Source organism: Bos taurus, chromosome 10 (assembly GCF_002263795.3).
Source record: "Bos taurus isolate L1 Dominette 01449 registration number 42190680 breed Hereford chromosome 10, ARS-UCD2.0, whole genome shotgun sequence".
In the NCBI taxonomy this organism is placed as follows: domain Eukaryota; kingdom Metazoa; phylum Chordata; class Mammalia; order Artiodactyla; family Bovidae; genus Bos; species Bos taurus.
In genome coordinates, this window is record NC_037337.1 from 92,632,474 (window position 1) to 92,655,394 (window position 22,921).

General features: G+C 45.3%; 1 protein-coding gene across 7 annotated transcripts in view; it reads right to left on the reverse strand.

Moving 5' to 3' along the window:
- STON2 (stonin 2) overlaps positions 1-22,921 on the reverse strand; it is a 184,479-nt gene that overhangs the window by 91,369 nt on the left and 70,189 nt on the right. For 6 of the 7 annotated variants that reach the window (XM_024997881.2, XM_005212234.4, XM_024997877.2 and 3 more), the window contains one exon: positions 12,913-13,107. The exons of the other annotated variant lie outside the window; for it this stretch is intronic. In XM_024997881.2, the coding sequence (XP_024853649.1) occupies positions 12,913-13,107 (195 nt within the window). The remainder of the gene's footprint in view (positions 1-12,912; positions 13,108-22,921) is intronic. 7 annotated transcript variants of the gene reach the window in all.

Below are 22,921 nucleotides of genomic sequence, written 5' to 3' on the forward strand. Positions count from 1 at the left end.
CATTTCACATTGACATTTGGGCTTTGTTTGTTTGCTTTGGCTAATACAAATTGTGCTCCTTTGCACATATAGGCACATATCGAATTATTTCCTTGGGATAAACTGATTGTTAAAAAGTGACATTTAAATTGACATCAATAGCGAGAATGCCCTCCAGAAATGTCTTTCTGCGATCTTTGTATGCAAATTCCCAGCTCTCCACTGCCAACACGAGATACATCCAATCATCTGAACTTTACCAAGCTGATGGACATCATTGTTGATCTGCACAACTGATTATAGGCATCATCATCTTTTTGCATAACGTCCGCATTTCTTCTTTTGTGAACTATTATATTTACTTTTGAGTTGGCATGTAAGCCAATGAGTCCAGCAGGATAAACCAACCCCTTCATGAACGAGCAAGCCATTCAACAGGTAAGCAGGCGAAAAGGTTGACTGAGGGGTTTATGAAGCATAAACTCCTTTCTCTTTACTATAACTACAGGAAGTGGGCCTTAAGTGGAGTGTCGGAGCCCAAAATCCAGTTTCCATAGCAAGTAGTATGGGCAGTAATGACTCCAGGAAGACGATACAGGACAGGTTCGTAACGTCAATCTGCCTGCCTCGGGCAGGGCAGGGAGAGGACTTCTTCCAGACTGTGCTTGCATAGTGTTATGGCCTGAATTGTATATCCTCCTCAACATTCATATGTTGAAATCCTAACCCTGAGTACCTCAGTATGTGATCTTTTTTGGAGACAGAACCTTTAAAGAAGTCTGTGTATGCGTGTTAAGTCACTCAGTCGTGTCCAACTCTCACAACCCTATGGACTGTAGCCCGCCAGGCTCCTCTTCCATGGGATTCTCCAGGCAAGAATACTGGAGTGGGCTGCCATTTCCTCCTCGAGGGGATCTTCCTGACCCAGGGAGCGAACCCACGTCTCTTATGTCTCCTGCATCGGCAGGCAGGTTCTTTACCACTAGCACCACCTTTAAAGGAGTAGCTAGGCTAAAATGAGGTCATTAGGATGGGCCCTAATCCAGCATAACCATCCTTACAAGAAGAGATCAGGACCCAGACAGACACACACACACACACACATACAGGCAACACCATGTAAAGGACCGGGAGAGAGGCTTCAGAAGGAACCGACTCTGCCGATGCTTTGATTCTGGACATCTAAGCTCCAGAATTGTGAGGAAACAAACGTCTGTCGTTGAAGCTGCCCAGTATGTGGTAACTGTCATGACAACCCTAGTAAACTAACAGGCCTGGCACCCCACCCAAGACTCAGGAAAAGCCACGTGTCCACTTGACAGCCGACGCACACCCTGGGGCTGCCACTGTCAGGTGGGCTGACATCTTGCTGCTGTTTATAATGCCGTGTAGAGCGCGTCTCTGTGTTTCCAAATGAACCACAGGGTGGTGACAGGAATATGTTCTGGAAGCTCATGGCAGATGTGAATTCTCCCAAGGACAGCTGCCCTTTTACAGCAGTATCATCCATTTCCTCACTTGACCCAAGCTACGTTGCAAACTCATTGTCTCCCTTGAAATGAACATGAAAAATTAAGCCCCATTTTTTGAAGAAAGTCTTTTTTAACTAAGAGTCGTCTCCGACTCTTTGTGACCCCATGGACTATACAGTCCTTGGAATTCTCAAGGCCAGAATACTGCAGTGGGTAGCCTTTCCCTTCTCTAGGGGATCTTCCCAACCCAGTGATCGGACCCAGGTCTCCCGCATTGCGGGTGGATTCTTTACCAGCCAAGCCACAAGGGAAGCCTCAGAATACTGGAGTGGGTAGCCTATCCCTTCTCCAGAGGATCTCCCCAACCCAGGAATTGAACTGGGGTCTCCTGCATTGCAGGCAGATTCTTTACCAACTGAGCTATCAGGGAAACCCCATTTTAACATTAACCAGGAGCTTTTCTAAGCTCTGAGAAGTGGAAGGAAGAGATGGCCCCAAAGCAAAGTCAGGTGGCGGGTAACAGATCTGTAAGAAAATCTCAAAGAGAAGACAGCCAGCAGCTTATTGCCAAAGAGCCCCCAAGATGAATCACAGAGACCAGACCATGTCCCACCCAAACCTCAGCACCAGGACATATTTGCTTGGGAGTCAAGAGACCTCCTATGGTCACAGCTCATTAAGGTGTCAAACTTCCCATTAAGGGAAAAATCGCCTTCTTGGATCTCAGGGCTTCCATCTCCACTCGTTCCACAGGGTTTAAATTTTTAGGAGTGAACTGAAGCCTCAAGAAAGAAGGGTTCACTGTTTAATTCAGGAAAAGGAAGAAAAGAAGGGAGGGAAGGAGGGTGCGAGGGAAGAGATGAAACATTCAGAGAGAAATAAAAGGAAAAATTATCGTTATGCCTGGCCAGTCTTTTAGAAATTTTTTTTTAATTTTATTTATTTATTTTTGGCTGTCCTGGGTCTCTGTAGCTGTGTATGGACCTTCTCTAGCTGCAGCGAGCTGGGGTCACCCTCCAGTTGCAGTACTCAGGCTTCTCCTTGCGTTGGCTTCTCTGTGTTGCAGAGCGCAGGCTCTAGGGCAGGGGCTCAGTGGTTGTGGCACACAGGCTCAGGGGTACCAGAGCAGGTGGGATCCTCCAGGACCAGGGATCGAACTCATGTCCTCTGCAGTGGCAGGTGGATTCTTAAACACTGGGCCACCAAGGTAGTTCTTAGGTTTTCAAACGAGTCACAGAATGGGCGAGAGACCAGGAATGACAAAGCCTGACTCTGTTGCTAATACTTTCTAGGCTTTGATTTTCTTGCCTGTAAAGTGGGAGAAATTCTACTAAATAATCTCTGACATTTTTTCTAACTTTAATGGCTAAAGAATCCAAACCAACCCCTATGATTCCAAACCAAACATGAAGACATCCATTTCCAGAGGCTCAGGGCTAATAACACACCCTGGAGAGGGCCCGTGTGCCAGCCACCATGGTTTGAGCATTTTATGCCCACTGTTATTTTGTTGAGTTCCAGTTAAAATCTTATTATCAGGGAAAAAAGCAGAGCTTTCCCTCTTGGAAGCCTCACTTTGCTAGGTGTTGAATGGTTTGCACAAAAGCTTTAGTGAGCAATTTCTATCTTAAATCAAATTAGTGGTGTTAAATCACTCACCTGGGAAGCTACTTAACAGGGATGACACCATCCTTCACAGGTGGATCCAATAAGCTTATATTTAAAATAGTGAGTAAATTAATTCAAACCTGTGGCCAGAGGAACTCACTTCTAGTGAGTAAGCCAAAAATCTCATTCAGGTTTTTCTGGAACATCTAGCAGAAAACCCAAACAGACTTTTTGGCCAACCCAACATTTTTCTTAATTTCTTTTTCTAGACTTGAGTATCTGGGACCAAAGTATTTTGAGGCAAGTTTCCCCACCTCCCTACCCCTGAGGTTGTAGGCAAGGGCATAATGCTGATGCAATGTGGCAAAAAAGGAGAGAAATAATGAAAAACATGCATCGGATGCCTCCTTCATTCCTGCCATTGTGCTGGAGACCAGACTGTAGGAATGATTCAAACATGGAAACATCCTTGTTGCCCTGGAGGACCTGAGCCTGTAGGGAAATGACTTCCATGCAAAGATCCCTCTACCAAAGGTAGAAGAGACGGTAGACACACTGGGGCCTAAAGTAAAGCTCAGAGAGAACCCGCTTGGGGTGGCTTTGTTGGAATGCCATACTTAGCACAAAGTAAGGACTTCGTGTGAAAAAACATCACTTGAGTTTTATTTTAAACCAGGAGTAGGTTTGTCATATTGGGGGGGAATGAGCTATTCAGGATAATAATCAAGAGTGGAGGCATGGAGGTGGAACCATGTGATGGGGACTCTGTCCCTTCTAAACCCTAAATGTCTGTTTTTAAAAGTGTTGCCATTTGTTTATTTATGGCTGCCCTGGGTCTTTGTTGCAGTGCACAGGCTCTTCAATGCTGCGTGTGGGCTTTCTCTACTTGCAGTGAGCAGGGCGGGCTACTCCCAAGATGCGGCACTCGGGATTCTTGCTGTGGTGGCTTCTCTTGTTACGGAGCACGGGCTCTGGAGTGGACCCAGTAGATGTGGCACATGGGCTTAGATGCCCCGTGGCATGGGGGATCTTAGATCCTGGACCTGAACCCATGTCCCCTGCACTGGTAGGTGGATTCTTCACCACTGGACCACCAGGGGAGTCCCCTAAAGGTCTTTTGAATCTGTTCAGTTCCTAACAGGGCACTAACTGAGCTCAGGGCACTAACCGAGTTCACTGCCCTAGTCCAAGCCACCATGTGTGTTACCTGGATGACAGCAGAATATTAATACCACCATTAATACGGCCACTAATACAGTCAATAACTACCACAGTTTCTAAGTTGCAATGAGATACATGATACTTTGAGATAATCTGTCTTATAAACTTATAATGTGTGAATATCTATGATTTCTGTGGATGATTAAGGGGTACTGCAAATGCTACTATAGTTTGCTCCCTGCACTAATAAGTGAAGGAAAGCCTCCTTTTACTAACCTCCCTTGAGGTGAGAGACAATAACAACCTGTTATCCAAGGTCATGTGCTCAGTCGCTCAGTCCTGTCCGACTCTCTGCGACCCCAAGGACTGTAGCCCGCCAGGCTCCTCTGTCCATGGGATTCTCCAGGCAATAACACTGGAGTGGGTTGCCATTTCCTCCTCCAGGGGACCTTTCCAACCCAGGGATCAAACCTGCATCTCCTGCATTGCAGGTGGATTCTCTACCACTGAGCTATCAGGGGAGCCCCATCCAAGTTCATGGACTCTTTCAATTCTAAGTGGTATCTAGTTTAGATCACCTGTTTGGCACTAGAGGCACACAGCCTCTTAAGTTCTGCCCTGTAGGAGTGGATGCCATGACATGGTCCTTGCAGAGAGCTCTGCTACAGGACGGGCGGAGCTGCACAGCGTCAACAAGCCTGGACATCAATCCGAATTCTGTCACTTAACTAATGTGTGCCTCTGGGTGTCGTCATCTGTAAAGCTGAAGATCACAACAGTACACAGAACACTTAAGAAGGTAATCAATAAAAGGCACTGCAGTTGTCACTTCCTCTTCAGGACTAGTGCATTAGCAATTCTAAAAGGGATTTGCAAAATCTCTGGTTGGAGGTCACAGTTTTTTGTTTTTGTTTGTTTACCAAGTAGTTGTCAAAGATCTGGTTTAGATCATCTGTATGGAGCACAGCATCTAAAACTCTGCCACTCCTTCTCAGATTTGCTTTACACAGATGGTTCAATAGTCACAAGGACTGTCACAAAAACACTTTCCCCAAATCACCTTCTTTGCACTCTGACATATTCTGGGTAAGTGAGATTCTGAGATACCAAACAGAGAGACAATCCCCCACTGCACACATATACATTCACATACAATTTAAAACATCCTTGTTGTTCTTTAGTCACTGAAGTTGTGTCTGACTCTTGCAACGCTATGGATGGTAGCTCACCAGGCTCCTCTGTCCATGGGATTCTCCAGGCAAGAATACTAGAGTGGGTTGCCATTTCCTTCTCCAGGGGATCTTCCTGACCCAAGGATCAAACCTTCGTCTCCTGCATTGGTAAGTGGATTCTTTACTACTGAGCCACCTGGGAAGCCCAAAAGGTGATAATAAGATGCAAATAAGAAAACAAAATGAATGGATACCACTGGATAAATGCCTAACATTTGAAAACACAGGGGAAAAAGTCATCTTTTCAGACTAGCTGTAACTATTTGTTCTCGTTTACTTCTTCCCTGTTATGAAGTTACACTTCAATTAGCAAATACACTTAAGCCTAGATAATTGGAGAGTAGGATTGGGAACACAGGCCGTCCAGCCCTTTATCAGAATAGTTAATTTATTCTACGAGGATCCACTGTGTAATTTCAATGTGCCAGGCATACTATGGGAACATAAAATGAATAGGATGTGGTTCCAGCTTCCAAAAAGGTCTCAGTCTAGTGGGGACTCCGAACAAGTCACTGCCATCCAGTGAGATCGACCCAGAGGGAGGTTTGTACACAGTCCCTGGGATGTAGAGGAAGCAGTGCCAGGCCCCAGGAGGGCTGTCTGCAACCCCTGTACACACTCACTGTACCCACAAACACTAGCCTCTCATTCCCAGGAACCAGGTGGGGAAACGGAGGAGAGAGACTGGGACTGAATCCCAACGATACTCTTTAGAGTCATGTGTCTTTGGCCAGATAATTTCATATCTTTAGCCATGTTTCTGCATCTATAAAATGAAATAGTAATATCTACTTCAGTTCAGTTGCTCAGTCGTGTCTGACTCTTTGCGACCCCATGAACACCAGGCCTCCCTGTCCATCACCAACTCCTGGAGTCCACCCAAACCCATGTCCATCGAGTCGGTGATGCCATCCAACCATCTCATCCTCTGTTGTCCCCTTCTCCTCCTGCCCTCAATCTTTCCCAGCATCAGGGTCTTTTCAAATGAGTCAGCTCTTCGCATCAGCTGGCCAAAGTATAGGAGTTTCAGCTTCAACATCAGTCCTTCCAATGAATATTCAGGACTGATTTCCTTTAGGATGGACTGGTTGGATCTCCTTGCAGTCCAAGGGACTCTCAAGGGTCTTCTCCAACACCACAGTTCAAAAGCATCAATTCTTCAGTGCTCAGCTTTCTTTATAGTCCAACTCTCACATCCACACATGACCACTGGAAAAACCATAGCCTTGACTGCTGCTGCTGCTAAGTTGCTTCACTCGTGTCCAACTCTGTGCAACCTCATAGACGGCAGCCCACCAGGCTCCCCCATCACTGGGACTCTCCAGGCAAGAACACTGGAATGGGTTGCCATTTCCTTCTCCAGCCTTGACTAGATGGATCTAAAAGATTGTAAAGATTAAATGTGTGTATATGTGTGTGACATACTAGATTTTCTGTAGATGAAAATTATTTTCTGGCACATACTAGATGCTCTATAGATAAAAACTATTTTTAAAGTTATATATAATAATCCTTTCAAAGGCAAAAATTTGCCTGGAAATTATCCATTCTTCATAGACAGATGTCATATATCTCACTCTTCTGTATATTTGCGATGACAGGTAAAATACCAGTTTTACTCAAAAAGAAGTTTGTGTTTCTGAGAAACTTTTGAACCTCTCTGGAGAAACTTTCAAAGAAAGCAATCATCAAAGTTTTAAAACACTGATTTAAATCCAAAATGTACAACCTAATGGAAACAAACCATAGCACAGGGGGGAAAAAAAGGTACAATCTGTTTGTAAGCCAAATACTAAGTTACATCTTAAAAATGCATTCCAATATACACTGTGGCGTCCTAAGTTGCTTCAGTTGTGTTCAAGCCTGTGCGACCCTATGGACGGCAGGCCACCAGGCTCCTGTGTCCATGGGATTCTCCAGGCAAGAACACTGGAGTGGGTTGCCATGCCCTCCTCCAGAGGATCTTCCTGACCCAGGGACAGAACCCACGTCTCTTACATCTCCTGTATTGGCAGGCAGGTTCTTTACCACTGCTGCTGCTGCTGCTAAGTCACTTCAGTCGTGTCCGACTCTGTGCGACCCCAGAGGGGGCAGCCCACCAGGCTCCCCCGTCCCTGGGATTCTCCAGGCAAGAACACTGGAGTGGGTTACCATTTCCTTCTCCAATGCATGAAAGTGAAAAGTGAAAGTGAAGTCACGCAGTCGTGTCCGACTCTTTGCGACCCCATGGACTGCAGCCCACCAGGCTCCTCCATCCAAGGGATTTTCCAGGCAAGAGTACTGGAGTGGGTGCCATTGCCTTCTCTCTTTACCACTAGGTGTACACAAATACTGTTTGATTCTACTGATTCTACTTATATGAGGTACTTAGAATAGTCAAATTCATAGAGTCAGAAAGTACAGGGGTGGGGAGGTGGGGAGTTGGTACTTAATGGGGACTGAGTTTCAGGTTAGGAAGATGAAAAATTCAGGAGATGGATGACGCTGAGAGTTGCACAACAATGTGAATGAACTTCGTGCCACTGAACTGTACAGTTAAATATGGTTAAAGCAATATGTTTTATATCATGTGACTTCTACCCCCCCAAAAAAAAATTTTAAAAAGAAGAACATCAAGGATCCTGGGCATCCTAAAAACAGAAATGGGGACAAATTTATATTTGTTAATGAAAGAGAAAGGCTTTCCTGATAGCTTCCCTGGTGGCTTAGATGGTAAAGAATCTGCCTGCAGTGAGGGAGACTTGGGTTTGATCCCTGGGTTGAGAAGATCCCCTGGAAGAGGGCATGGCAACCCACTCCAGTATTCTGGCCTGGAGAATCCTTGCAAAGAGTTGGACAAGACTGAATGACTTTCACTTTCAATGAAAGAGAAAAAGATGTAGTTTGTTTAAAAGTATGTTCTATTGTCCTTTAATGTTGAGGAGACTAATGCTCAAGAGGAATATGAGTTATCACTGATATTTGTAGCTGGGTAAAGAGTTTCTAAAATAAGTTAACTCATTTCGTCTTCCACACAAAATATATTCAAGGCGAAAAGAAAATCATAAAATACAAATATGCCTTAGGAATAACCAGAATCGTGGACTTGGCTGATGGCACAGTGGTTAAGAGTTCGCTTGCTAATGCAAGGTCACGGGTTCGATCCACGTGCTGCAAGTAAGCGGAGTCCGGGAGCCACAATTAGAGAGTGCTCCCCACTCACCGCAACCGGAGAAAGTCTGTGCGCAGCAACAAAGACCCAGAGCAGCCAAAAATAGATATATAATAAATCAAAAATTAAAAAAAAAAAAGAATAACCAGCATCCCCTGTAGCCCCATCATGCTCAATGATAATCACCGTTTACTGGGACTCTGGGCCCCTGAACCTAGTCTTCTACCAGCGGCAGCAGGATTATGAGAAAGCAGGCAACAGAGAAACACATTACATCCTGCAAAGAGCCACACGGCCCCTGTGATGTTTTCACATCACCCTTAACCAGTCATTGAAAACAGAAACTTTCTGAGCATCTAAGAAATGCTTGTCACAAAAAAGTGAATTATCCAGTCCAAAGCTTTCTACCCATCATAAACATTTGTGTCTGAGAAAAGAAAAAGTCCAAAATCCCTGGGGATATCCTACTGCTCTGGCAGAATTCCACTGTGATCAGTTAAATGCAAATAAATCAAGAACATCTGGTCTACATTTATTTTACAGCCCACAAGGGCTTTAAATACAAAGAATGTTTGGCAAAATGTAGTCTTGAGTCTATTGAATGAGAATTTTAAAAAAGGCCAAAAGGTATAGCAGAGCGTGAGACAAAGGAGAGCGACCTTTGTAAATCCAGAGAAGTTTGTCCAAGTATTTCCTTCTGGTTTCTCTGGATTCCCAACACTTTAGCAATGGCATGTGCTTCCAGCACAAACCTGCGAATTTATGTATGTTTGGGTTTCTGTACCTTGAGATCTGCCCAGGTAGCCAGGCAGGCACTATGGGTGAATGGAAGACCAAATTTATTTGAATATATATATAAACATAGGTGTGTGTACATATACATACATTGTTGCTGTTAAGCTGCTGAGTCGTGCCAACTCGTGACCCCATAGCCACCAAGGAAGCCTGGATATACATGTATACACACACAAATATAAATTATACATACATGTAGATCCATACGTAAACATATATCATTTCAGGAGGCTTCAAAATCTTTAACAAGCTAATACATGCTATGACTCTATCTTTAATAAGCTAATACATGTTACGACTCTCCGGAGAGTCCAGCATTCTGGCTTTTCTTAGGCTTCTGCATGGGACACACTTGGGCTTCCCTGGTGGTTCAGATGGTAAAGAATCTGCCTGCAATGCAGGAAGACCCGGGTTCAATCCCTGGGTCGGGAAGATCCCCTTGAGAAGGGAATGGCAGCCCACTCCAGTATTCTTGCCTGGAGAATTCCATGGACAGAGGGGCCCGGCGGGCTACGGTCCATGGGGTCTCAAAGGGTCAGACACAACTGAGCAACTAACACACACACGTGGACACACCTGGGAGAAATGCTGGACTCAGATCCACATGGGATACAGATGTCTGGGATGCAGAGGAGTCTCACCACCTGCAATCCTACTCCTTTCATCCAAGGAGCCGTTCAACAGACAAGGAGTAAACACCTGCTGTGTGCTTCACCCAGCATGACACGCCTCCGTTTGCACACAGGACCGAGCACTCTAACCGCACGCTAAAACAACACCTTTCCTGTGCATAAAACAAAACCAAAATGCAGACCCACCACTTGGCGGCAGCCTGTGCGACGGCGAAAGTTTCTGTATTTTCTCTTCCCTGGGTTGCCATGGACTTCTGAGGCAGAAGGCTGATTTTTTATTTCTTGGCCCCTCTATTTATCAATTCAGGTAAAACTAGTGGCCTTACAGAGGTACTCTGACCGCTGAAGACAACAGGGTGTGCCTGTCATCTGGCGGAAGGGGACCCTGGGGAGACAGGGTGTTACTGGGGGATCTGGCCTGTTCCCACCCGTGCCATCTGCACTGGCAAGTCGAACCCCAGAGCAGACATCCACACGGCTCTCCAGCTCTGCCCTCAGCCTGTGATTTAACCAAGGTGAGGGGATTTGGGGAATGTTTGCCTTCCTCCTCCTAATTATCCCCTTGGTGAGAAAATGACAAGAGAGGGGTAGGCTGATCACAGAGTCTCTCTTCCACAATTACAGTGGGAATCGGGGGCTGCCTGGAGACACTGCCAATCCGCTACAGAACAGCTGCCCTGGGGGGCAAGGAAGGGCCAAGGCTTGCTGCGGGGGGTACAGAGCAACAGAGCCAAAGTAAGCCGGCTGGGCCCACCCGGGGCCACCACGATCCCACTCCACACAGGAGAGGGACCACGAGCATCAGCCTCGCCCCATCCCATTCTCCACTTGTTCACCTCACCCCTCACCCAAAGCCATTCTCCACCCCCCGAGACCTGCTGCGTGGTCTGGCAGCTGACCGCTACGAGCTTTGTGCCCTTTGGTTTCTGATAAGGTCTGCCGATGGGAGCACCAGCACAAGTTCGAGGGGGGGGTTATTTCCCTCGCCCTCCCCACTTCACCGAGCCCCTGGCAGGGGTGCTATTCTTGCAACCTATGGGACAGTCCCTGTCTCGTGACTCTAAGCTCTCGCTGCCTCTGTAAGCAGTCCTTGCATTAAACTCCCTTCAGATGAACCCCTTTGAGGGCACCATCCACTTCCTGCCAGGACCCCGACCAAAAGACACAGGGGGTAGGCCTTCTCTACAAAAAGGTAGATACTGAACATAATTATAAGCTTTGGGGACCGATAAGCAACGTTCAAAGTCCTAGTTCAGCCTAGGACTCTGATCTTCATCATCTGAACCTCTAGGAATGAAAGCAATTTTCACATAAGAGGAGACTGAAAAAATTCAACCTGAGGCCAGCGATTTTGACTCTTCCTGCAGTGAGGAGCCCACCTCTACTTCTTTTAAGCAACCAGAACCCTGGGGCAGGAGACAGAGGAAATTATCCTCGATGAGCCTTTATTCTGTGTCAGGCATTGTGTAATTGTTATACATAAACTGTCTCACTTGGAATGAGTAGTAATTTGGCAGAGGTAAGTACTATTCTTATGGCCATTTTTCAGATGGGGAGACTGAGTCCTAAAGCTATTAAGAATCTTGCCTGAGGTCACAACGGCCGAAGGAGGATGCAAACCTGAGCAGTCTGACTCCAGTGTCTGTTTGCTCTTGGCAAATATACTGCATGCCTCCTCCTCCTGGGGAAGGCTGGGCCAGGAGATTGGGAGCAAGGAGAAGCGAAGGGAGCCAAGCACAGCTGCAGCTTCTGACTTCCCATCTACGAGATGGTCCCATCCATGAAATGCTTCCCATGGGGGAGATGGGTGTGTATTCTAGCCGCAGACCAAGAACATCAGTCACAGAGCATCAACCAGAACTGAGAGAGTGTCAGGGCAAACAAAACACAATAAAGAACTGTGGCTTCTTCAGAAAGAGATCATCATAAACCAGGATTCCTTGCAATATTATCAAATACCAAACCAAATCCTGTCTGAACCCTTTAGTCTGCAAGAGGGATCACTCTCTCCACTTGTGGAAACCCCCAGGAGCACACAGCATGACGGCAAATGTTACCCCAAATTTGAAAACGGATCCAGAGACACATTCCCAAAGGACAGCTTTGAGAAGGAGAAACAAATATTGCCAGACATGCTGGGTAAACTCATCCACAGAGAAACCATTAGTAACTCTATCCCTTTCAAAGGAAGGCAATCCCTGGGGCCAAATGGCCTAAACCCTAAGCACAGGCAACGTCCTTCCAACACTGTTGTAAACCCAAGCCACAATCCGGAGCATAGGGACAGGCTGGCAACCTCTACCTGCAAAGCCAGCAAGCATCCACCTTACACACCTACCGGAAATGCTATAAATGAGAACATGGGATGTTTCAGACTGATGCACAGCTAGCTCAATATTCAGGCACAAAAGAGTAAACAGAACAACGAAATTATCTGCAGCCTAGACCCAACAGCTGCAGCCCGATTCTCATTCCGCTTCACATAACGTTGACTTTTTTCTTTGCTTAAATCTAACCTCCCTTTGCAGAACAGGGGAGGTGCGTGGGTGGTGGGATGAAAGCGTCAGCCTTGCGCACATCACACACCGTTCAGTTACCCAAGGAGAAAACAAGCCGACAGGGCACTGTGCTTGAACAAAGTCAGAAGACAGCCCCTTAAGACAGCATGGCAAATGGTTTCCCAGGTGTGCGAACCTGCCAACCAACCAGCCAGTCTGTGCGCGTGTTTTCCCCAACACAATTCTGAAACACCGAGGGCGCTGGCTTTCTCCACTGGATTACTATGCCTCACTTCATTCTGCAAACAAAGCTGGCTGCAGAGATTTGATGAGAGGCAACCAAAAATGACGTGCAGAGCCCTCTGGCCTGGGGCTCCCTCTTACCTGTCGAGTCGGCCCCGGAAGCCAGGCCACTCTGCTCCCCAGCACTGACGAGCTGCAGGTCTGTGTACGAGGGGCCAAAACTAGGACTGCTGGTGTCTTCAGAATGTGTGGTCCAGCTGCTCTCGGAGGGCAGTGGGCATCTCCCCAGGGAGTCGAAGGAAGGGCAGGTCCAGCAGGGCATGGCCAGTGATGTGGCTGGGGACAGACCGAAAGCATGCAGGGTAAACAGCTGCACTCTGCTCATCTTTAGCGCTTGTCTGACTTTGATGCTGCTCTGATCCTATGACATCTCAACAATCATACAGGGCAAAGAAGGAGAGGGAGTGTCACTCCTGACACAGACAGGGAAAACTAATTGACCGAGACCCCACCAGTGAGTCAGGATCAAAACTGGTGCTATAAGTAAGGTCTCAGCACCCTCAAATAAAAAATTAGCTCTTCAAAGAACATGTGTGATTTTAGGCTCTACTTGTATTTCTTCATCTTCTTTAAAATTTGTCTTGGAGTATAGTTGCTCCACAATGTTGTGTTAGGTTCTGCTACATAGCAAAATGAATCGGCCATGTATCCCCCCTGCTTCTGGATTTCCCTCCCAGTTAGGTCACCGCAGTGCGTTAAGTAGAGTTCCTTGTGCTATCCAGTATGTTCCCTTCAGGTGTCTATTTCACACATTAGGCTGTACTTAGATTTCTAACCTAGGCTGCAGCTTCCTTCAGATCCAAAGTGCACGCAGTTTCACCCTTACCCTTACATTTTCCTCCATTTTTAGTGGCGCACCAACAATCTCAAGAAAACTCACCAACCTGCACTGCAAAATTAGAGCTAGATTGGGTTAAGGGACAGGAACTTGAATATCTATCTATGTATGCGCCTAGGAATGAGATATGTGTCTGCTTGCCTTGAGTTTGACTGTAACTGGAGTCTGTAGTCTGTTACAAATACAAATTGAGATCTACCAGGGCTGCTGACCTGCTGGACGATGAAAAATACCTTTAATGGGGAAGTGCACAGGATCTGGCTTTATCTCTGTAACCCTACACACCAAATTCAGCAAAAACCATTTTGCAGAGTCCCTTTTTTGAGTTTTCTGATGTTCCTAAGTTGTTTTTGCTCAATTGGCCATCACATGGCTTCTCCATGGTGTTTCCTGAGAGGCTTATTGCAAGTTTACTGACAAATACTGAAAGCAAGTGCTGAAAAAACTGAGGACAGGGAAGGAAGACTGAAAAAGAAAGAAACTCAGCTTAATGACTTTGACGTTCATTGACACTGTTGAATGTATCAATGCTTCCTTCCTTTTTATTGCTGAGCAGTCTTTCATGGTGTGGATGTACTACAGGTAGTCCCACCATTCATCGGCCAAAGGACACTTGGGCTGTTTCCAGTCCTTGGCTCTTATAAATAAAGGTGCTATGCATCAAAGGAAACTATTAGCAAGGTGAAAAGACAGCCTTCAGAATGGGAGAAAATAATAGCAAATGAAGCAACCGACAAACAACTAATCTCAAAAATATACAAGCAACTCCTACAGCTCAACTCCAGAAAAATAAACGACCCAATCAAAAAATGGGCCAAAGAACTAAATAGACATTTCTCCAAAAAAGACATACAGATGGCTAACAAACACATGAAAAGATGCTCAACATCACTCATTATCAGAGAAATGCAAATCAAAACCACTATGAGGTACCATTTCACACCAGTCAGAATGGCTGCGACCCAAAAGTCTACAAATAATAAATGCTGGAGAGGGTGTGGAGAAAAGGGAACCCTCTTACACTGTTGGTGGGAATGCAAACTAGTACAGCCACTATGGAGAACAGTGTGGAGATTCCTTAAAAAACTGGAAATAGAACTGCCTTATGATCCAGCAACCCCACTGCTGGGCATACACACTGAGGAAACCAGAAGGGAAAGAGACACGTGTACCCCAATGTTCATCGCAGCACTGTTTATAATAGCCAAGACATGGAAGCAACCTAGATGTCCATCAGCAGATGAATGGATAAGAAAGCTGTGGTACATATACACAATGGAGTATTACTCAGCCATTAAAAAGAATACATTTGAATCAGTTCTAATGAGGTGGATGAAACTGGAGCCTATTATACAGAGTGAAGTAAGCCAGAAGGAAAAACATAAATACAGTATTCTAATGCATATATATGGAATTTAGAAAGATGGTAACAATAACCCGGTGTACGAGACAGCAAAAGAGACACTGATGTATAGAACAGTCTTATGGACTCTGTGGGAGAGGGAGAGGGTGGGAAGATTTGGGAGAATGGCAATGAAACATGTAAAATATCATGTAGGAAACGAGTTGCCAGTCCAGGTTCGATGCATGATGCTGGATGCTTGGGGCTGGTGCACTGGGACGGCCCAGAGGGATGGTATGGGGAGGGAGAAGGGAGGAGGGTTCGGGATGGGGAACACATGTATACCTGTGGCGGATTCATTTTGATATTTGGCAAAACTAATACAATTATGTAAAGTTTAAAAATAAAATAAAATTGGAAGAAAAAAAATAAAAAAAATAAAAAATAAAAAAAAAATAAAAAAATAAAGGTGCTATGAACATTCATGTACAGATTTTTGTACAAACATAAGACTCAATTTCACTGGGATAAACACCCAAGAGTACAATTTCTTAGATATATGGTAACTGCGTGTTCGGTTTTATAAGAACCTACCAAACAGTTTTCCAAAGATGCTGGGCCATTTTACATTCCCATCCGCATACATGAACGTCTCCTTATTTTCTTAACAGGGTCTTTGCAGAGCAAAAGTTTTAAAAGTTTTACAAGTCTTTAACCAGCAAGAAAACAATATAGCATCTATAAAAGCAACACAAAATACGAAGCATCTGTAGTAATAAATTTAACAAAAGAGGGGCAAAGCCCCAGAGGAGATACTTGTAAAGTTAAGAGACCACTGAGAAGACCTACATAGATGGAGAGATTCTATATTCATCGATTGAAAGAACTGAGGATGAAAAGATGTTTGTTGTTCTTGTTTTGTTGCTCAGTCGTGTCCAACACTTTGTGATCCGATGGACTCCAGCCCGCCAGGCTCCTCTGTCCATGGAGTTTTCCAGGCAAGAATATTGGAATGGGTTTCCACTTCTTTCTCCAAGGGATCTTCTCCACCCAGGGATTGAATCTGTGTCTCCTACATTGGCAGGTGGATTCTTTACCACTGAGCCACCAGGGAAGCCCTTGCAAAAGATGTTAATTCTCCCTAAATTGGATTATAGAATTTTGCACTCTCAATCAAAATCCTAGCATGGCTTTTCTCCCCTCCTAGTAAGCAGAATCACATGATTTAGATATGAATGAAATCAAAATTTTAATAATTCAAATTCATTGTAAATACACATTAAAATAAATAAAGTGATAGAAATAACATAGAAAAAATGCTACTATAAGAAAAAAATTAAATTAGACTCCGACTTCACACTATATAGAAAAATCAATTCTAAATGGGCTGAATATCAAAGTGTGAAAGCCTACATAAGATGTTCTTTAGAAGGCATATATTGGGTTGGCCAAAAAGATCTATTACAGCTTATGGAAAAATCCAGCGGACGTTTTGGCCAGCCAAACAGCTTAATGTGGTCATGATTTCAGAGGTAGTAAAAGATTTTCTTTACCGAGACCAAGAAAACACCAAGCATAAGAGAAAAATAAACAAATTTCATAGCATTAAAATTAAGTACTTCTTTTTACAAAAAGTCACATAGCACCACACTCCAGTACTTTTGCTTGGAAAATTCCATGGATGGAGGAGCCTGGTAGGCTGCAGCCCATGCGGTCGCTAAGAGTCGGACATGACTGAGCGACTTCACTTTCACTTTTCACTTTCATGCACTGGAGAAGGAAATGGCAACCCACTCCAGTGTTCTTGCCTGAAGAGTCCCAGTGACAGCGGAGCCTGGTGGGCTGCCGTCTATGGGGTCGCACAGAGTGGGACACGACTGAAGTGACTTAGCAGCAGCAGCAGCAGCACCACCACCATAATGAGTAAAGGGGACTTCCCCAAAGACTGAGCAGGTAAAGAATTTGCCTGCAATGCAGGAGACACAGGAGACTCGGGTTTGATCCCTGGGTCAGGAAGATCCCCCGGAGAAGGAAATGGCAACCCACCCCAGTATTCTTGCCTGGGAAATCCCAGGGACAGAGGAACATGGCCGGTGGGCTACAGTCCATGGGGGGTCACAAAACAGTCGAAAACGACTGAGCTACTAAGCACACGAAGCGTAGAAAGACTCCCCACAGGGCGGGAGATAATATCTGCTGCACATTGTGTCCGCAAGGAACTCCTAGAAATCAGCAAGAAAAAGGGAAATACCATCAAAAAATACTCTCCAATAGGCATTTTATGAAAGGAAAAAACTAAATGGAAAAAAAAAAACAAACAAACTCAACCTCGTTAGTAATCTAGGAAATGCAGATTAAAACCACATGAGCATTCACTGGTCTTCGCCCTTCCCTTCCTCCCTGTCTCCCTGTGACAAAATTAGTGAAACGTGCCTAACCCGGTATAGTCAGGGCACTGGAGCCATGGCGGCTTTTCTGTGTGGCTGGTAGGAAAGCAAACTGGAAGCACCGCATAAAACACGTTGCTGTTAAAGTCATCTGATCGATTGGAGGATAAACACACCCTGCAGCACAGCAGTTCTCCTCGGATGTTTTTAAACAAGAGAATCACTTGCACTTGCATGTGTTCACTAGGATAGGAAGGCTCACTGAAAAGGCAAAACGCATGTTCACAGAAACACGTTCATAATTGCTCCAAAGTAGAATAACTCTAATATCCATCACACTGCACAGGTAAATGAACTGCGGAATATTACTAAGATGGAATGGGCTTCCCTGGCGGCTCAGTTCAGTTCAGTTCAGTTGCTCAGTTTCGTCGAACTCTTTGCGACCCCATGAATCGCAGCACGCCACGCCTCCCTGTCCGTCACCAACTCCCAGAGTTCACCCAGACTCACGTCCATCGAGTCGGTGATACCATCCAGCCATCTCATCCTCTGTCATCCCCTTCTCCTCCTGCCCCCAACCCCTCCAAGCATCAGAGACTTTTCAATGAGTCAACTCTTTGCATGAGGTGGCCAAAGTACTGGAGTTTCAGCTTTAGCATCATTCCTTCCAAAGAAATCCCAGGGCTGATCTCCTTCAGAATGGACTGGTTGGATCTCCTTGCAGTCCAAGGGACTCTCAAGAGTCTTCTCCAACACCACAGTTCAAAAGCATCAATTCTTCAGCACTCAGCCTTCTTCACAGTCCAACTCTCACATCCATACATGACCACAGCAAAAACCACAGCCTTGACTAGACGAAACTTTTTTGGCAAAGTAATGTCTCTGCTTTTGAATATGCTATCTAGGTTGATCATAACTTCCCTTCCAAGGAGTAAGCATCTTAATTTCATGGCTGCAGTCACCATCTGCAGTGATTTTGGAGCCCAGAAAAATAAAGTCTGACACTGTTTCCACTGTTTCCCCATCTATTTCCCATGAAGTGATGGGACCCGATGCCATGATCTTCATTTTCTGAATGTTGAGCTTTAAGCCAACTTTTTCACTCTCCACTTTCACTTTCATCAAGAGGCTTTTTAGTTCCTCTTCACTTTCTGCCATAAGGGTGGTGTCATCTGCATATCTGAGGTTATTGATATTTCTCCCAGCAATCTTGATTCCAGCTTGTGCTTCTTCCAGTCCAGCGTTTCTCATGATGTACTCTGCATATAAGTTAAATAAGCAGGGTGACAATATACAGCCTTGACGTACTCCTTTTCCTATTTGGAAGCAGTCTATTGTTCCATGTCCAGTTCTAACTGCTGCTTCCTGACTGGTGTACAAATTTCTCAAGAGGCATATCAGGTAGTCTGGTATTCCTGCCCCAACCAGTAATGATGAAGAAGCTGAAGGTGAATGGTTCTATGAAGACCTACAAGACCTTTTAGAACTAACACCCAAAAAAGATGTCCTTTTCATTATAGGGGACTGGAATGCAAAAGTAGGAAGTCAAGAAACACCTGGAGTAACAGGCAATTTGGCCTTGGAATATGGAATGAAGCAGGGCAAAGACTAATAGAGTTTTGCCAAGAAAATGCACTGGTCATAACAAACACCCTCTTCCAACAACACAAGAGAAGACTCTATACATGGACATCACCAGATGGTCAACACCAAAATCAGATTGATTCTATTCTTTGCAGCCAAAGATGGAGAAGCTCTATACAGTCAGCAAAAACAAGACCAGGAGCTGACTGTGGCTCAGACCATGAACTCCTTATTGCCAAATTCAGACTGAAATTGAAGAAAGTAGGGAAAACCACTAGACCATTCAGGTATGACCTAAATCAAATCCCTTATGATTATACAGTGGAAGTGAGAAATAGATTTAAGGGCCTAGATCTGATAGATAGAGTGCCTGATGAACTATGGACTGAGGTTCGTGACATTGTACAGGAGACAGGGATCAAGACCATCCCCATGGAAAAGAAATGCAAAAAAGCAAAATGGCTGTCTGGGGAGGCCTTACAAATAGCTGTGAAAAGAAGAGAAGTGAAAAGCAAAGGAGAAAAGGAAAGATATTCCCATCTGAATGCAGAGTTCCAAAGAATAGCAAGAAGACATAAGAAAGCCTTCTTCAGCGATCAATGCAAAGAAATAGAGGAAAACAACAGAACGGGAAAGACTAGAGATCTCTTCAAGAAAATTAGAGATACCAAGGGAACATTTCATGCAAAGATGGGCTCGATGAAGGACAGAAATGGTATGGACCTAACAGAAGCAGAAGATATTAAGAAGAGATGGCAAGAATACACAGAAGATCTGTACAAAAAAGATCTTCATGACCCAGATAATCACGATGGTGTGATCACTGACCTAGAGCCAGACATCCTGGAATGTGAAGTCAAGTGGGCCTTAGAAAGTATCACTATGAACAAAGCTAGTAGAGGTGATGGAATTCCAGTTGAGTTATTTCAAATCCTGAAAGATGATGCTGTGAAAGTGCTGCACTCAATATGCCAGCAAATTTGGAAAACTCAGCAGTGGCCACAGGACTGGAAAAGGTCAGTTTTCATTCCAATCCCAAAGAAAGGCAATGCCAAAGAATGCTCAAACTACCGCACAATTGCACTCATCTCACACGCTAGTAAAGTAATGCTCAAAATTCTCCAAGCCAGGCTTCAGCAATCTGTGAACCATGAACTTCCTGATGTTCAAGCTGGTTTTAGAAAAGGCAGAGGAACCAGAGATCAAATTGCCAACATCCGCTGGATCATGGAAAAAGCAAGAGAGTTCCAGAAAACATCTATTTCTGCTTTATTGACTATTCCTGGTGGCTCAGCTGGTAAAGAATCCACCCATAATGCAGGAGACCCCAGTTTAATTCCTGAGTTGGGAAGATCTGCTGGAGAAGGAATAGGTGACCCACTCCAATATTCTTGGGGTTCCACTATGGCTCAACTGGTAAAGAATAATGTGGGAGTCCTGGGTTCGATCCCTGGGTTGGGAAGATTCCCTGGAGGAGGCCATGGCAACCCGCTCCAGTATTCTGGCCTGGAGAATTCCATGGACTGTATAGTCCATGGGGTCGCAAAGAGTCGGGCACAACTGAGAGACTTCCACTTTCACTAAGATGGAATACACTGCAATAAACACTATACCCACAGGTAATGAAACGGAAAAACCTCATAAATAAAGTGTAAAAGGAGGCAGCCACAGAATAATACATACAGTATTGTTCCACTTACATAAGGTTCACAAACAGATGAAACGCAATTCTATCATTTGAGATGCATGTGTAGGAAAGCTGTTAGGAAAAGTCGAGCAGTTATCACAAAACCCAGGGAGAGGGTGACAGAGGACAGAGGGAAATGGATGACTAGAAAAAGGATGTCATGATCAGTGGGGAAACAGAGTGCTTCTGAGCGATGCCAGTGTTCTATTTATTAAACTGGGGGGTGGGCTGTACTATCGTCCTTTGTAATTTAACACACACTTTAAACGTGATCCTTAGTGTTTACTCAGTAGTTAATAAAGCTTATTAAAGCCACATATCAAAAGACTATTCAAGAAAGGAATCTAACTATTCGTATTTTCACATTAGCTCTTCTTTCTTCCTTTATGTAGCTGCACCTGGTCTTCGCCGTGGCACGCGGGATCTTTAGTTGCAGCATCTGAACTTTTAGGTGTGGCATGTGGGGTCTAGTTCCCTGACCAGGGATCAAACCCAGCTCCCCTGCATTGGGAGTGTGGAGCCTTAGCCACTGCACCACTAGGGAAGTCCCCAGATACAGCTTCTTTACATTTGTTAGCTAACACTCTCAAATTTCCCTCGAAAGAAAAACTAAGAATAATAAAGCTGGGAGAAGACTCTTGAGAGTCCCCTGGACTGTAAGGAGATCAAACCAGTCAATCCTAAAAGAAATCAACCCTGAATATTCATTGGAAGGACTGATGCTGAAGCTGCAACTCCAATACTTTGGCCACCTGCTGCAAAGAGCCGACTCATTGGAAAAGAGCCTGATGCTGGGAAAGATTGAAGGCAGGAGGAGAAGACGCAACAGAGGATGAGATGGCTGGATGGCATCACTGACTCAATGGATATGAATTTGAGCAAACTCTGGGAGATGGTGGAGGACAGAGGAGCCTGGCGAGCTGCAGTCCGTGGGGTCGTGAAGAGTCAGCCACGACTGAGTGACTGAAGAACAAAAACCAAAGTAGCTGGGAGAGGCGATGTCTCTACATCCTACCGTCTGTTCTCATTTGATCTCATACATTTTATTTATCGGCTTAGCAAATTTGAATATATCATGGTGTCTAGTTTCTGGATTGAATATCCTCAGGCCACATGATCAGTTGAACAGTGAGAGAAAGTTCTCAGTCTGGAGTTGACTCTTCTCCCAGAGGAAGACCAGACCTCTGACAGCCAGGCCGGTGAGCAGCAGGTTGCTGTCATCATGATGCTTCACATCTGATTCGCAAGGAATATAGAGAAACAAAGACAGAAATCTGCCTTCTCTCCTTTCCTATGAGGTTGTATGTAAGGACTCTGGGTCCAGACTGCCTGCTGCACACAGCCCTGTAGCCTGGGACAAGTTACTCAATACATCTGTTCTTCTGTGTTTTCACCCGTAAAATGGAGCAGAAAACAGGGCCCCCCCCATAAACGGATTAGGCCAATACTGATGAAGCACTTGGCAAAATGCTTGGCACAAAGGAAGTACTCCAAAAGGGTGGTTAGTCGCTCAGTCTTGTCTGACTCTGTGCGACCCCATGGACTGTAGCCCACCAGGCTCCTCTGTCCACGGAATTCTCGAGGCAAGAGTACTAGAGTGGGTTGCCATTCCCTTCTCCAGGAGATCTTCTGCACCCAGGGATTGAACCCAGGTCTCTCTCATTGCAGGTGGATTCTTTACTGTCTGAGCCACCAGGGAAGCCCTAAACAGGGTTAAGTGGTAGTTGCTACTTCCAGACATAAACTTATATCCAAATCTACTTGAAATCTTGACTGACATCTCTACAAGTTGGAAACTAAGTTCCTCTTCTCCCTTCCACACCAGCTCCCTCTCCCTTTCCGATGTTCAGAAGGACACCTTGATTCTTCTCACCTTTGGCGCCTCACAGCTTCTGTTAATGCTACCTTCAAAGGACACTTGGAATCCAATCACTTCCCACCGTCTCCAAGCTACCACCCCAATCCCAGACCCCATCCTCTCCGCAGTCATCCCAGTGGCTGTCCTTGGTCTCCCCACTTCCACATTTACCCTCCTCCTCAGTCTGTTCTCCACATAAGAGCCCCCCAGTGTGAACAGAATCACCTGTGTGTGCAAGCCTAGGCTGCTCACATCTCCCCTCAGGTGCAACCCCTGCCCCCCTCCCCACATACACACAGCTTTCCTCCTCGCCCACAGTCAAGGTCCACGTCCTTACTGTGCCCTTAAAAACCTACGCCATCCAAGACCCCACAATTTCCCGACTCGCTGCCTT